Consider the following 15,174-nt stretch of genomic DNA (forward strand, 5'->3'; position numbering starts at 1 on the left):
ACAATTCTGTAAGAGTGGGCTAAAATATTGCTACATCTTTATCTTTATTTTTTAATACATCTTTATCTATCTATCTATCTATCTATCTATCTATCTATCTATCTATCTATCTAGCTAGCTAGCTAGCTAGCTAGCTAGCTAGCTAGCTAGCTAGCTAGCTAGCAGATAGCTAGCTAGCAGATAGATAGCTATCTAGTTAGCAGGTAGATAGCTATCTAGCTAGGTAAATAGCAGATCGATAGCTAGCTAGCTATCTAGTTAGCGGAGAGATAGCTATCTATCGATCGATCGATCTATCTATCTATCTATTCTAATATAATACAATCTAGATCCAACAAACTCATAAATCAGAATTTGACAGCAAGGTACATTTGCAATGATCCTTAACTCACACAGATTATAACAATTTACAAAGAATTTCTGCAGAACAGAGTCACCTTATAACTTTGTTGTAAAGAACTTGAACAGGGCAATAAATTATATCAAAACACGCCCACGCACGCACACACACAAGGTCAAATTTGAATACGTCAACTTTACTTAATGTGCCAAGTTTAAAAGTAGAAGTAGTCTTGTAGTCACAAAGCCATATTAATTAATGTGCCACACATATAGTGCCTGAAAGTTACATTTGTTGTATGTAGAATATTATATGATTTTTTTTTTTTTTTTTTTTTTTAATACAGTGGACACAAGGATTTCCTTCTCATTACACAACCCTGGCTTGCCAATAACCACACAAATTGGATAGTCATATCCAACAAGTATGGAAGCACAGATGCTTCATCGAAAATACTTCATGCAGTAACTTGTATTTGTCTATTAACAGTTGTGAGGAAAATGACTATTTTGTACAGAATTTTATTGTTGATATGTTACGATAACTAAGTGTGGTAAGAATTATTTTCAGTCTGCAGCATCAGTGATTTGCAGTGCTTGGTCAGTTTATGGATTTTGTGTATTTTCTTTGTATACCTCAAAGTAATCAGCTGCCTTGCTCTGCTTATAGGTTGTGCAAACAACAGACGGATTTCATGCTTATCCGTTTTGCAATAGGTAACGTAAAAGGGGTATTTGTCTTTCTTGAGAAATCTACAGTCGCACCCATGAATCAGCATTTGTTTATCATCTGATTAATGATCTGCTGTAACTCCCCCAAAAAAGGCACCTCCTAGTAATTTGCATATACAGTAAGTACTAAGTAAACATTCTGTATATAAGACACTCCAAGGGGCTGTTTGTCCCTTACTGAAAGAAGAAGCCTCATTTCTTCCTATTAGGATTCCTCATCATTCCAGAATCACCATGGTTCGAAATTACAAGGTGACCGTCTACACTGGCGAGCGAGCTTGCTCCGCCACCTTGAACTCAGTGCACATAAAGCTGGTGGGCACCGATGGCGAGAGTGATCGCACGTGGCTGAATTCTATGATGATCTGCGGAGGATCGGTAAGTGTGGGAAATAACTCGTGATGCTGGAACAACTTTTTTTCCCCTCTTGTGCATGAAACCAACAGAAAGCGTGCCTAACACTGAGCTGGCTGCGCATTCAATATTTCAACGCTCTTAATTTTCTAGGCGTCTACTTATGATGTTTGCTGCACAAAGTCGCTTGGAAAGCTGGTTCTGATCGAGCTCGACAAACGACATTGCTACCTTACACCGGATGACGCTTGGTTCCCTGACAAGGTGGAAGTCAAATCACCAGAGGGAAACATCTACATTTTTCCCATCCACTGCTGGATCTGTGACAGGGAGACTCACCGATTCAGAGAGGGCAAAGGTGGGTTCCACTCATTTGTGTGATGGTCTGCCGTCGCATGCTTTATAACCCCAGATAATCCGAAATGCACCATTTTTATGGAAGATCAAAAGTGCCAATATTAAATAAATGAATGCACTTAAATATCCATCCATCCATCCATCCATCCATCCATTTTCTTGACCGCTTATTCCTCACAAGGGTCGCGGGGGATGCTGGCGCCTATCTCAGCTGGCTCTGGGCACTCTTAAATAATTAAATAAAATTGTCATGAAATAATTAAATGTGTTATTTATTAATTAAAGATGGAATTAAATAAACCAATAATTAAATAAATGTTTCATGAAATAATTAAATTTGTCATTTATTAATTAAATCTGGAATCAAATAAACCAATAATTATATATATATATATATATATATATATATATATATATATATATATATATATATATATATATATATATATATATATATATATATATATATATATATATATATATATGAAATTTAATTAAGGAATGACACATTTATTTAATTATTGGTTTATTTGATTCCAGATTTAATTTATATATATATATATATATATATATATATATATATATATATATATATATATATATATATATATATATATATATATATATATATATATATATATATATAATATATATATATTGCGATTGGCTGGCAACCAGTTCAGGGTGTACCCCGCCTACTGCCCGAAGCCAGATGGGATAGGCTCCAGCATCCCGCATCCCCCGAGACCCTTGTGAGGAGCAGGCGCTTCATAAAATGGATGGATGAAATAAATAAGTAAATAAATAAATGAATGAATTAATAAATAAATAAATACATAAATAAATAAATAAATAAATAAATACATACATAAATAAATACATAAATACATAAATGTATGAATAATCATAGGGAATTTAAAATTAATTAATGACACATTTATTGAATTTCACATTTAATTAATTCATTTCACATTTAATTAATTAAAGAGTTTTATTTCATTATTTAATGGTGTATTTATTTATTTATTTAACGTTGGCACTTTTGGGCCTCCACACATTTTTTTTGTTTGTATTTTTTTTTTTCTGAAAGCGCTGAGGATCTTTGACGAAAGCCACAGTCTCGGTGAATACGCGAGACAGCAGGAGCTGATCCAGCGTAAAGCAAACTATGGGTGAGAGTTTACCACGGATGCCACCAACTTTTGCTTATTGTAAGCCTACATTAACATTTAAAATGCCCATCAGATGGGAAGAGGAGTCCCCAGGTGTGCCCAACTGCATTGAGGCAGACGGACCATGTACCCTACCTTATGAGGTCCAGTTCTCTTTCACCAAAGATACAGAGTTTAAATTCACGGCAGGCGCAGCGTAAGAACCCACCAATCCTTATAAGTTTGAATTTGTATATATTTACTTATTTATTCATGCTCAACGTTTTCAACATTTTTTTGTTGTGACAAAGCTTGCTTGTTTTCTTCCTCCAGGATTTTAGAGCTGGAATTAAAGGGTCTGGAATTCTGCACGGAAAACTGGAAAAGTCTCGACGAGATGAAACACGTGTTCTCTAACAAACACACACAATTATCAGGTACTGAGGCCGAATGTTGATGTTACTCCATCCTGACAAAGGCGTCTCTTCACAAAGCAGTTACTTATGGGAGTCTAGGTGTTTTAAAGCAAGTAATTGCAGTAGTGTTATTTGTAGTAGCGGTAATAGTAGTAAAAGGGGGTGGGGCAACAAAAACAGTATTTGAGAGACTATAATTATTTTTATTATTGATCGAGTGCTTTATTAACAACACATATGCAGTAGAAGTTAATCACTGTCCTTTTGTCAGACTTCATGCAAGACCACTGGATGGATGATGGGTTATTTGCGTACCAGTTTCTAAATGGCGTCCACCCCACCTTGATTCAACGTTGCAAAACTCTGCCCAAGAACTTCCCTGTGACTGATGACATGGTCTTCATTCCCGGTGGCTCAAACCTTTCCAATGAGTTGAAGGTTCGCTTCACATTCTCCTCACGTTCGTTTGACTCACGATTTGAATCTATAGCTAAACGACTCAAGAGCTCGGAATTACACTTCACGTAACGCAGTAATCTTAAATGTATTTATTTACCCCCAAACAGCAAGGTAAAATATATCTGTGTGACTACAAGAACCTGGACGGAATGCCTGCAAACATCATCCAAGGGATTAAGCAGTACCTGATGGCGCCTCTTGTCTTGTTTCACAAAAGACCTGACGACAAGCTGATGCCGATTGCCATTCAGGTGACAAGAGTTGTACATTAACTCATTTGCTCCCAATAACGTTTAAATACGTTTTTTGTTCAATGTTCTAAGTGTCCCAAAGACGTATTTATACGTTTTGTTTTTTGTTTTTTTTTATGCTAGAGCATACAGAAGGCTTTGACGCAGCCTCTCAACTGCAAAGAACGGTTGCAGAAATGGTAGTTATTACACAAACGGCCAGCAGGTGGCAGCAGAGCAAAGGAGATCAACCAGGGCCATGTAGAACAAACGCTCAATTACTTACAATTTTGAATAGATTTGTGAAAACTGATGAAACTTAGCTCTCTTCTAATGCTAATTGCCGCAAAACGGAAACAGATAGAAACGTACTTTTTCTTTCCTGATGAAAGAAGAGACTTTAATCTTTCTTTTGATATGTTCTATGCTTTTATAGCAATAGAACACAATATTCTGTGGGCCTTGTAAAATCAGTCAAAATCCAGTAAAACAGCCGGGAGCGAACGGGATTGCTTCTGTGAAAATGGCTGGGAGTGAATGAGTTAAGAGAAGGACAATGTACGTTAAGATATAATATTTTTAGCGTATGGATGAATGTCCAATCAGCCAGCTTGTATCACAGCTTAGACTCTGGAAGTCCTTGAGAGCTGTTGGAATTTGTATTCCATTGGAGTTGCCTTTGGTCAAATGGTAGTTTGTTCATAGCTCGTTGGCTACATATTCCATGACATCCAAAATTGTGATGGGGAAAGGGTTCTAAAGTTGTGTTTAGGGAAATCCATCGTTTTGCTAGTGGTGGGAGTGACAACGAGACCTTTAAGGGTTTAATTGAAAGGAAGGCACGCCTCAACCTGAGCTTGACCTTGCAGTTCTCCATCACGGAGACTCTAAAACGACATTCCCGAGAAGATGAGAAATCAGTAAAATCTTTTAAATCACTTATTAGAATTCACGACTACAACCCTCGTTAGAATATGGTGTAAAGTAATGGAGATCCAATTTTGCTGCCTGAAGATCACATGGCTGTTATTTGTGGGGTTGTGATGTTTGGGGAGAAGACAGAATCAGCACCCGTAAATCTAAAGCTTTGGATTTCTGTCAGAAATAATTCAATTTCCAACTCAGGGAAGGTTGTAACATGGGACTTACAGTGGTGTCACATGGAACACCTTCAAGCCTGTCCAATTCAACTTGGCGCAAACGTCTCCTCTTCCCACAGCTGAAGCAGATTCCGGCCGACGACAACCCCATCTTTCTCCCCACTGACTCGACGTACGACTGGCTGACGGCTAAGATTTTTGTGAAAAGCGCAGACTTTTCAGAGCACCAGCTCAATGCGCACTTGCTGCGCACTCACCTGCTGGCGGAGGTCTTTGCGGTGTCACTGTTGCGCAAACTGCCCATGGTGCATCCCCTGTACAAGGTAACGGGAGCTTTCACAATATGGTTTCAGTCAAGTACTTTTTAGTCATCAATTCTTTTGTTGCCTCAAGATTTGGTTTCATGGTCTTTCCTTCTATCCCTTTAGCTCCTCATCCCCCACACTCGCTACACTCTACATATCAATGAACTAGCTCGGAAACAGCTGATAGGACCCACTGGACTCTTCACCCAGGTAAAAGACCAACTTTGCTTTCAACATGACGTTGGGGATTGTTTGTTTATATCACGTATCGGACTGCTCCTCAGTTTGCGGCTTCCGGTGGAAAGGGTTTGACAATGATCTTGGCCAGATCGCTGTCCTCGATCACCTACAGATCTCTTTGCATCCCCGACGACATTGCTGATCGTGACTTGCAGGATGTGCCGAACTTCTACTACAGGGATGATGGGCTCAAACTTTGGAACGTCGTCTACATGTATGATGTATTTCTTTCACAGTTTGCATAAACAAATAATACAATAGCATTCTCGACAAGAGGGGCAGTGGATGGGTCAAGGAATAAACCGAATTTCTCAAGGATCTAAAAAATAAAAGTGCAAATGTAGGAATGTACGTTTTGCCCCATGGTGGAAAATCTCTGGCTAAAAGTCAATGACCTATTTAGCACAATATAATTCATAAGAAATGTCTTTGTAAAGATTTGTGCAGGGAGTGATAAAGTACTACTACAAAAGTGACGACGAAGTTCAGCAAGACTCTGAACTGCAGACGTGGATCCGTAACATTTTTGAACATGGATTCCTTTCCAAAAAAGAAACAGGTGATTTTTACTCATGGTGATACTACAAGTTGCTACAGGAGAGCACATTTTACTCACCAGAAGCCACCCAAACATCTTGCAGTGACGCAGTTTTCTTGCTCTCCTTCCCAGGAATCCCTCAGAGTTTCGCCACTGTGTCTGAGCTGATCAAATTTGCCACCATGGTGATATTCACTTGCTCGTGCCAGCATGCGGCTGTAAACAACGGACAGGTGAATCCTTGGAGTAAACACCAGCCTTCCGTTATATTCCTTCTAAACAATTATGCGTATTCTTGCAGTACGACTACGGCGCCTGGATGCCCAACACTCCCATCACCCTGCAACGTCCTCCCCCGACCAAAAAAGGGACAACAAGCGAACTCACAATGCTGCAGACATTGCCGCCTATCGATGTGACAGTCCAAGGAATAGCTGCAGTCTGGCTGCTCAGCAGGCAGTCCTCAGACTACGTAAGTACACAAAAGTTGACATCACAAAAGTTTCGTTGGAGGAAAACCAGATACGGTTATTATTACTATTTTCACCATCCATCCATCCATCCGTCCATCCATCATCCGTCCATCCATCCGTCCATCCATCATCCGTCCATCCATCATCTGTCCATCCATCCATCCATCATCCGTCCGTCCGTCCATCCGTCCATCCATCCGTCCATCCATCATCCGTCCATCCATCATCCGTCCATCCATCCATCATCCGTCCATCCATCCGTCCATCCATCATCCGTCCATCCATCCATCCATCATCCGTCCGTCCATCCGTCCATCCATCCGTCCATCCATCATCCGTCCATCCATCCATCCATCATCTGTCCGTCCGTCCGTCCATCCATCCATCCATCCATCCATCCATCCGTCCAGTTTCCCCAGCGTGTCCTGGGTCGTCCCTGGGGGCCTCCCGCCGGTGGGACATGCCCGGAACACCTCCGCAGGGAGGCGTCCAGGGGGCAGCCGAACCAGATGCCCGAGCTACCTCAACTGAAACTTTTACAATGCTACCTAGTACTAGTACTAAGGCTTAATATTCCATTAATATAACATTCTTCCATGCTTAAGGTGTGAAAGTTAGATGTTTTGTTGACTATTTTTTCATCAAAAATGGATGTTTAAAAAATCGATTCGGCTGCCTATTGAATCGATTCGAGAATTGCGTGCTGAAGTATCGCGCCGAATCGATTTTTTTTAACACCCTTACCTAGTACTAAATGTTTATTTCACTTCAGGGTTTGCTCAAGATCGCCAACTTCACTAAATGTTCACTTAACGTTCTCTAAAGAGTTTTAAATTTGGAACATGTTAAAAATTTCCTTGCAACAAGAGAAACAAAAACATTAAAACTCTTAACTGAATGTTCGCAAACCTTGAACAAACCCTAAGGGGAACGACGAGCATGCATTTGCTATCTTCGCCAACACTCGCAAAAATTTGCACCACAGTTGGATACGCGTATAGCAGTAAGTCACAAAGCCCAGACCCCTCCAACCACCCCTTTTAGTTCCAACCTGGGAATACAAGTTGCGAAATATGTGATTTCGCAACACAGTTTGCGAGAAAAAAAAACATGTATTACTGTTGTTGAACTTCCAACCAAGATATTTACTAGCTAAAGTAATAACACAACCACCGGTTACCAGATTGACGAGCGAACATGACAGGAATCGTCGCCTTAAGCTACAAGCCATGCTAGTCCTCAGACTTCGTAAGTACACAAAAGTTGACATCACAAAAGTTTCGTTGGAGGAAAACCAGATACGGTTATTATTTTCTATTTTCCCCATCTGGATGGGCATTAAGTCCACATCTCAGTGAAACAATGCAAGCAAATGTGTATTTTCACCTCAAGGTCGCAAAGTTTGCTAAATGTTCTCTAAATGTTCCCAAAAAGAATTTTCATGCTTGTGGAAAGAGCTTTATATTTTGAACGTTCAAAATTTCCTTGCGACAAGAAAAAAACATTCAAACTCTAAGTGAACCTTTAGCGAACGTTTGCGAATCTTGAACGAACTCTAACGGGTGCGCGGATTCGCTACCTTTGCCATCACTTGCAAACATTCGCACACCCTGAACATGACAGGAATCGTCGTCTATAATCTACAAGTCATGCTACAAGGTAATTTCCAAGCTAACATAAGATTGACACGGCTAGCACGTTTAACACCAAAACTGAGTTCTTGGTGATCGAGTACATTTTTCACAGCCGCGTTAAAGCAGAGTGCATCATATAAACAAATTGATTTGAAAACATTTTCCACCATGAATGGGATCTATAACCACTGTATATTTTTTCTTTTCATGTCACCAGGTTCCCCTCGGACACTACCCAGAGGACCATTTTACAGAGAAGACCCCACGCCAGCTGCAAAAGGATTTTAAAGACAAGCTTGACGATTTGTCAAAACAAATCAATGAGAGAAACAAAGATCTAGAAATCCCTTACACTTACCTGGATCCAAAGACAATAGAAAACAGTGTGGCCATCTAACCATCGGAAAGTCAATGGCTTTGAGAACAACTGGCTTAAGTGATGATACGCAAATTGAGTACTTGTATCTAATTGGAGAAGGAAAATCTCACTGGATACACAGCATAGAAATATCTGAGACGTAAGATCATTTCATTTCCATGATTTTCTTACTGGACAATTTTAGAAACAACTGGATGTCAACACCAAATGTAGAGTTGCTCATGTTGTTGGTTTGAAATGCAAATGATCTGATTGATTAAACCCCCCCCAACAACCGCACCACTTCCCCATTTTCGAGAGATCGCACCTATTGTTTTTGTTTGTAACTGTTCTTTAATTTGTTAAATAAAAACTACTCTACACAAAACAAGTTTTTTATTTACAGTTGATATGACTTCACCTTCTGGTTGTACAAAATGCAAAGCTATCAACTTGACACACCAGATGGAGTGAAGCTTCTACAAACTTCAAAATTAAAATAGACTTTAATGTGAAAGGCCTTATCTTTCATGAGAAAGCTACAGTTCGAACCATGAATCAGCCGTTTCTCGTACAGGTCCGGGTCTGACGTTACTTAAAAAACAAAACAAAACAAAAAAAAACCTGTTGGATGTACCTCCCACTAATTAGCATATACAGTACAGGTATATTAAAAGCTCTTGTGTCAGGTTGTCTCTAGCAAAAAGCACAACTGCTCTTCCCATATTCGGATACCTTATTTTTTCCGGAGCAACAATGGTGGATTATGAAGTGACCGTCTACACTGACGACCGAGTTAACGCCTCCACCGTGAACCCTGTGCACATTAAACTGGTGGGAACAAATGGCGACAGTGAACGCACGTGGCTGAAGTCTTTGATTATCTTCAGAGGATCAGTAAGTCTTTTTCGGTGGTCCTAAAAGTTGTACCCGGAGTGCTAAAGGCTGATTTATTACCAAGCAAGTGGCTCACAAATAGATATTGAGATATTGAGTCATCTGTACAGAGAGAAATGTATTCAATGTTTTCTTTAATTGTTTGGAAGCTGCATTGCACTTCAGCAGTTACAAATAAACAGGTAAGAAGACCAATTGTGAGTGTTGTAAGCAAACTTATCGATATCTTAGAGAACAAACAAGAAATGTTCACTTGTGGCAGAATGATGTCAATTTGAATGTTTTTGAATGTAAAATTAAGCTGTGCTAGACTTCCATTGGGGGTGTTCTCACACATGCAAAATGAGAGAAGTACCGGTATTTTGTTATGTAATATGCCGAGAAAAATCCAGATTCTGCCCAACAATTTACATACTGGGTGGAGCCTGTGCTGACACACATTGCACTGCCTCAACCCTATGGTACGTAGCTCAAACCATGCTCGAGTAGTGCACTCCACTTCACATTGCTCAGCAATGATTGCTGCATATGTCGGGAAAATCAGTGTCATCATCTCACCTTACTTGATGTGGCTTCCTGCCAGCAGTCGAAATCCTTTTCCATGGTCCGCATTTTGGCGCTGGCCGCAAAGCAGCAGATGAATCCCTCAGCAAACAAGCTGAGGGATTCATTTCACATTGCATTTAGCAGGGAACTGTGCTAAGCTAGGTTTTCAGGTCACTCTTCTACAATGAGCAACGCTCATCTGTAACGGAATAAACAAAAGGTAACGGGAGTGAGCTGAAATCGCATTTGCGAACCCGATACGTTAACACACAACATCTCCTATTATTTTTCTAGGTGACTACTTACACTGTTTCCTGCCCAAACTCCCTTGGACATCTGGTTCTGATCGAACTAGACAAATGGCAGTTCTTTCTTCTTCCTGGTGATGCTTGGTTCCTTAACAAGGTGGAAATCAAATCACCTGAGAAAGACATCTACATTTTTCCCGTCTACTGCTGGATCAATGACAGTGAGACTCACCGCTTCAGGGAGGGCACAGGTGGGCTCATTCGTGTGCCTGTTTACTTTTGTGTACTGGATACCTACAAATAATTCTTATGCTCTGAAAGCTCTAAAGGTCTTTGATGAAAACAGTTCTATTGGTCAGTATGCAAGGGAGCAGGAGTTGAGCCAGCGTCGTGCAGACTATAGGTGAGTGTTTACTGCTCAAAAATATTAGCTTGGTTACAATGTTAGCATAATGTATAAGTCTGCATTCATCTTTAAATCACACTACAGATGGAATTCGTATTACCCAGGCACGCCCCACGCCATTAAGGCAGATGGTGCTCTTAGTCTACCGGATGAGCTCCAGTTTTCCTTCACCAAGACTACAGAGATTGCATTCTCGACAGCCACAGGGTAAGACCGTTTAAATCTTACAGTTGGATCAGATGAGCCCAACAATTTCAATGTTTGACACTTTCTTAGCACGAACGTCTTTACCAGATAAAAATGCACAAAGTGCCTCTCACTGTTCAACATTCAACAAGGAAACGGTGAGTAATTCTGCGAGAACAGAACGTCCATTCGTCTGTTAGGTTTATTTGTTGCAGGCCATCGCCACTTATTGGTTTCGTCAAACAGCGCCTCATTGGTCCGACGTTTTTTTAGCTGGAGCGGTACAAGCTGTATACTGTTTGTGAAACACAAATACCGCAAGAATTCAGCTTGCTGGCAAGGTTATCTTTAAAGCTGCTTGTTTTGTTTCTCAGGTTGGCTGAGCTTCAACTAAAAGGCCTACTTGACAATCCAGAAAATTGGGAAAGTCTTGACGATATCAATGACGTCTTCCGTCACAAAGGCACCCCGTTATCAGGTACCGAAGCCGATTGGTGAAGTTCTTCCATCATCACAAAATGTCGGCTTATGTGTTTTGTTTTTGTCAAGTGTGTTTTATGGATAAGTCAACATGGTTGTAGTAGCAGCAGTCGTATGTGTCAGATTACGTCCAGGAACACTGGAAGGAGGACTGGTTATTTGCATACCAGTTCCTAAATGGCGGCAATCCCACCTTGATTCGACGTTGCAAAACTCTGCCTGAGAATTTCCCCGTGACTGATGACATGGTCTTCATCCCCGATGGTTCAAACTTGTCTCAGGAGTTGACGGTAACAGCTTGTTTCATATTTTCCTCACATTTGTTTGAGGATTTCAACATATGCAGTGGAACTAATTTTTTCAATGGCGCAGCAGTTCGGCATTCCACCATATGTAATGTCGACAATATAAGCCTCTGATTTGTTTGCCTTCAAACAGCAAGGCAACATATACTTGAGTGACTACAAGAACCTGGACGGACTGCCTGCAAACATCGTCCAAGGGATTCAGCAGTATTTGACGGCGCCACTCGTCCTACTTCACAAAAGACCCGATGATAAGCTGATGCCTATTGCTATTCAGGTGACATTAGTTTACTCCGGCCTTAGGGTAAAAAAAAATAAATAAAAATAGTCAATAGGTGAATTTCCTATCAGCCTGAGCTTGTGGGTGAGGTAACAAGATTCTGCGGTCCGGAGTCTGAAAAACAAATACAATACAATTCTTACCAGGAACTATCTAATAGATTTAGTCTAGTCTAGTCAATCTGTTGACCACCGGTTGTGTTGATTTAGCGAAATGCTATCTTGGTTGACAGTTCAACAGCACTAAAAATACAGTGCCAATATCCAACCTCCCTTGTGATCCCACATTGTAGCATTGGAAATGACTGCTGGCATTCAGTCTGACTACATTTCCCATGATTCTTAGACAAGTAAGCAGGAAATATAGTTCCGGTATGACGTGAACATGAATGTGAACAAAAATAGGATAACTGGTTTATTGTATGAATTGCTATGACAACTGTGTGACTGACATCCACATGACCCAAACAATTACCGTATTTACCGTACTATAAGGCGAAACTGTCCCAGTCAAACTGCGACGTTAAGTCTACCTTTGAACCGACCACTTTGAGAAGATAAGACATGAAAAATCACAAATATCTTTAAATCACTTATAAAAATGGACATTTACGGAAGGATTTCATCATTAATTTTGATTGCCATATTTTGCCCTTCCCACAGCTGAAACAGACTCCGGCTGAAGACAACCCCATCTTTCTCCCAACTGACTCAACGTACGATTGGCTGACAGCTAAGATTTTTGTGAGAAGTGCAGACTTTTCAGAGCATCAGCTCAACGCACACTTGCTGCGCACTCACCTGTTGGCTGAGGTTTTTGTGGTGTCACTGCTGCGCAACCTGCCCATGGTGCATCCCTTGTACAAGGTAACAGGAACTTTCCCAATCTGGTTTCAACCATAATATGATTTTATTCATCAAGGCATCTGTTGTCACAAGATCTTGTTTTATGGTCCTTCCTTTTATCCTTTAGCTCCTCATTCCCCACACTCGTTACACTCTGCATATAAACGAAATCGGCCGAATAAGGCTGATTGGACCCACTGGAGTCTTCACCAACGTAAAAGTTTGATTTCAGCATAAAATTGAAGATCATTTGTTGACATTATTACATTATTGGACTGCCTCTCAGTTTGCAGCAGCTGGTGGTAGAGAGACTATGCTGAAGATCATGGCAAGGTCGCTGTCCTCGATCACCTATCGGTCACTTTGCATCCCCGACGACATTGCTGATCGCGACTTGCAGGATGTGCCCAACTTCTACTACAGGGATGACGGACTCCAACTCTGGAACATCATATTCAAGTATAATACGATATGAAATACCTGTTCTTACAAAACGCAGAGTAGATAGATGGATGGACTAATGTATTTTTTGGCAAATGAAGATCAATGCATACATACGCGAATCGCATTAATTGTCACCATTTGACATTGTTTTTGGATCATCTTTAAAGTTGTCCTTCGAAAGGTTTGTGCAGGGAGTGATACAGTACTACTACAAAAATGACAAGAAGGTGGCACGAGATTCAGAATTGCAGACTTGGATCGCAGACATTTTTGAACATGCGTTCCTTTCCCAGCCACAAACAGGTGACGTTTACAAGGATGATACGACGCTTACTCACCACCATCCACCCAGTACATCAAATGCCTTGAAACGATGCGGTGTTCCCACTCTCCTCGCCAGGAATCCCTCAGCGTTTCACCGCTGTGCCTGAGCTGGTCAAATTTGCCACCATGGTGATATTCACTTGCTCGTGCCAGCATGCGGCTGTAAACAACGGACAGGTGAACCCCTCAGGATAAACGCCAGCGTTCCCTTGTACGATTTTCCTTCGGATCTAAACAGGCATAAAACAAAGCATTTTTGCAAACCCTTATTGCAGTTCGACTTTTGTGGATGGATGCCCAACACCCCCGCAACCCTGCAACGTCCTCCGCCGACTGAAAAGGGGACAACAAGTGAGGCCACAATGCTGCAGACGTTACCTCCTATCAACGTGACGGCTCGGGGAATGGCCACAGCCTGGCTGCTCAGCAGGCAGTCCTCAGACTTTGTAAGTAGACCAACGTTGACAGTAGTGACAGACCGATATGGTATTTTCAAGGCCGATACCGATACAGATTATTAGTAGTCAAGGAGGACGATAACCGATATTTCAAGCAAATATTCATTTGCAGTAAAATGGAAAAAAAAAAACTGTTTTTTTTAACTATATTGTCGGATTTGTTTGAAAAATTACAACAAAAATTGCAGGGAGCTTCCAGGGTCAGTAGCATGTTTTAGGCTAGATCGTTACAGATTTCTACTGTAAATGTATATATTTTTTTTATATATAAAATTTTAACATAATATCTTGATTGAATGATTTTTTAAATAAAAAAGTGTAGGGAGTTCCTATTTTTTAAAAAGTGGAAATTTAACACATTCTTTCCCAGACAGCAAAAAAAAAATGCATCATTTGACGTCTTTTTCCGTCAATGGCAGTGAATGAGTTAACAGTGGCGTTGTAGACTTTGTACAGCCATCGTATTTGCATGTTTGTGTCGACAGGTTCCCCTCGGACACTACCCAGAGGAGCATTTCAGCGAGGCGATCCCTCGCCAGCTGCAAAAGGAGTTTAAAGTTGAGCTTGACAGGTTGTCAATCACCATCAACGAGAGAAACAAAAGTCTGGAGATCCCTTACACTTACTTGGATCCAAAGAACGTCGAAAACAGTGTGGCCATTTAATTGTCGGAAGGTTGCCAAGGGAACCTCCACAATCTGTTCCGTGAGGCTGGTTGACTTCTAAATTGATCTCTGATTTTGATCAAGGGAGTTCATTCATTTGCGAGACTTTTGGTTTATTTGACCCATGTTGGTTCCACTGAAAGCGCAACGTTGCTTTTCGAACGGCTGTGTGCATCTGACATGCTTAATACTAGATCAAGGGCAAGCTGCATATTAAAATGTGTCAGTCTTTCTGCTATGTTGCAACTTGAACTGCTTTTTAGGTTAGGGATCGTAGCTTATTATTTAACGATTTATTAAACATCTACTTGGCTGGTGTGTTATGCAAATAAAGTTTGAAAATCCCAAGCATTTTAGATGTCTGATTAGTTCACAAAATACATGAAAATACAATTGTGTCATAC

At 40.6% G+C, this 15,174-nt stretch overlaps 2 protein-coding genes across 2 annotated transcripts; both read left to right on the top strand.

The window, feature by feature from the left end:
• The first annotated feature begins 1,271 nt into the window (after nucleotides 1-1,271).
• LOC144020646 (polyunsaturated fatty acid lipoxygenase ALOX15B-like) lies at nucleotides 1,272-8,989 on the top strand. The gene is made up of 14 exons (XM_077524331.1): nucleotides 1,272-1,449; nucleotides 1,579-1,783; nucleotides 2,873-2,954; nucleotides 3,028-3,150; nucleotides 3,267-3,370; nucleotides 3,621-3,787; nucleotides 3,916-4,059; nucleotides 5,258-5,461; nucleotides 5,567-5,653; nucleotides 5,728-5,897; nucleotides 6,121-6,242; nucleotides 6,354-6,454; nucleotides 6,523-6,693; nucleotides 8,546-8,989. Exons 1-14 carry the CDS (start codon nucleotides 1,306-1,308, stop codon nucleotides 8,723-8,725), a joined length of 2,004 nt encoding a protein of 667 aa, XP_077380457.1. The 5' UTR covers nucleotides 1,272-1,305; the 3' UTR covers nucleotides 8,726-8,989.
• Nucleotides 8,990-9,442: 453 nt separating this feature from the next.
• On the top strand, nucleotides 9,443-14,804 carry LOC144020631 (arachidonate 12-lipoxygenase, 12R-type-like). Its single transcript, XM_077524294.1, has 14 exons — nucleotides 9,443-9,583; nucleotides 10,424-10,628; nucleotides 10,699-10,780; nucleotides 10,868-10,990; nucleotides 11,344-11,447; nucleotides 11,573-11,739; nucleotides 11,888-12,031; nucleotides 12,697-12,900; nucleotides 13,007-13,093; nucleotides 13,166-13,338; nucleotides 13,505-13,626; nucleotides 13,724-13,824; nucleotides 13,923-14,093; nucleotides 14,591-14,804. Exons 1-14 carry the CDS (start codon nucleotides 9,443-9,445, stop codon nucleotides 14,768-14,770), a joined length of 2,004 nt encoding a protein of 667 aa, XP_077380420.1. The 3' UTR covers nucleotides 14,771-14,804.
• Nucleotides 14,805-15,174: the final 370 nt, after the last annotated feature.

Source organism: Festucalex cinctus, chromosome 6 (genome assembly GCF_051991245.1).
Source record: "Festucalex cinctus isolate MCC-2025b chromosome 6, RoL_Fcin_1.0, whole genome shotgun sequence".
NCBI classification, from domain to species: Eukaryota; Metazoa; Chordata; class Actinopteri; order Syngnathiformes; family Syngnathidae; genus Festucalex; species Festucalex cinctus.

Coding starts and splice junctions, on each gene's coding strand:
- LOC144020631 (XM_077524294.1), top strand. CDS start 9,443: ATGGTGGATTATGAAGTGACCGTCTACACTGACGACCGAGTTAACGCC. Junction 10,781..10,867: donor CAGCGTCGTGCAGACTATAG/GTGAGTGTTTAC, acceptor ATCACACTACAG/ATGGAATTCGTATTACCCAG. Junction 12,032..12,696: donor TGATGCCTATTGCTATTCAG/GTGACATTAGTT, acceptor CCCTTCCCACAG/CTGAAACAGACTCCGGCTGA.
- LOC144020646 (XM_077524331.1), top strand. CDS start 1,306: ATGGTTCGAAATTACAAGGTGACCGTCTACACTGGCGAGCGAGCTTGC. Junction 3,788..3,915: donor ACCTTTCCAATGAGTTGAAG/GTTCGCTTCACA, acceptor ACCCCCAAACAG/CAAGGTAAAATATATCTGTG. Junction 4,060..5,257: donor TGATGCCGATTGCCATTCAG/GTGACAAGAGTT, acceptor CTCTTCCCACAG/CTGAAGCAGATTCCGGCCGA.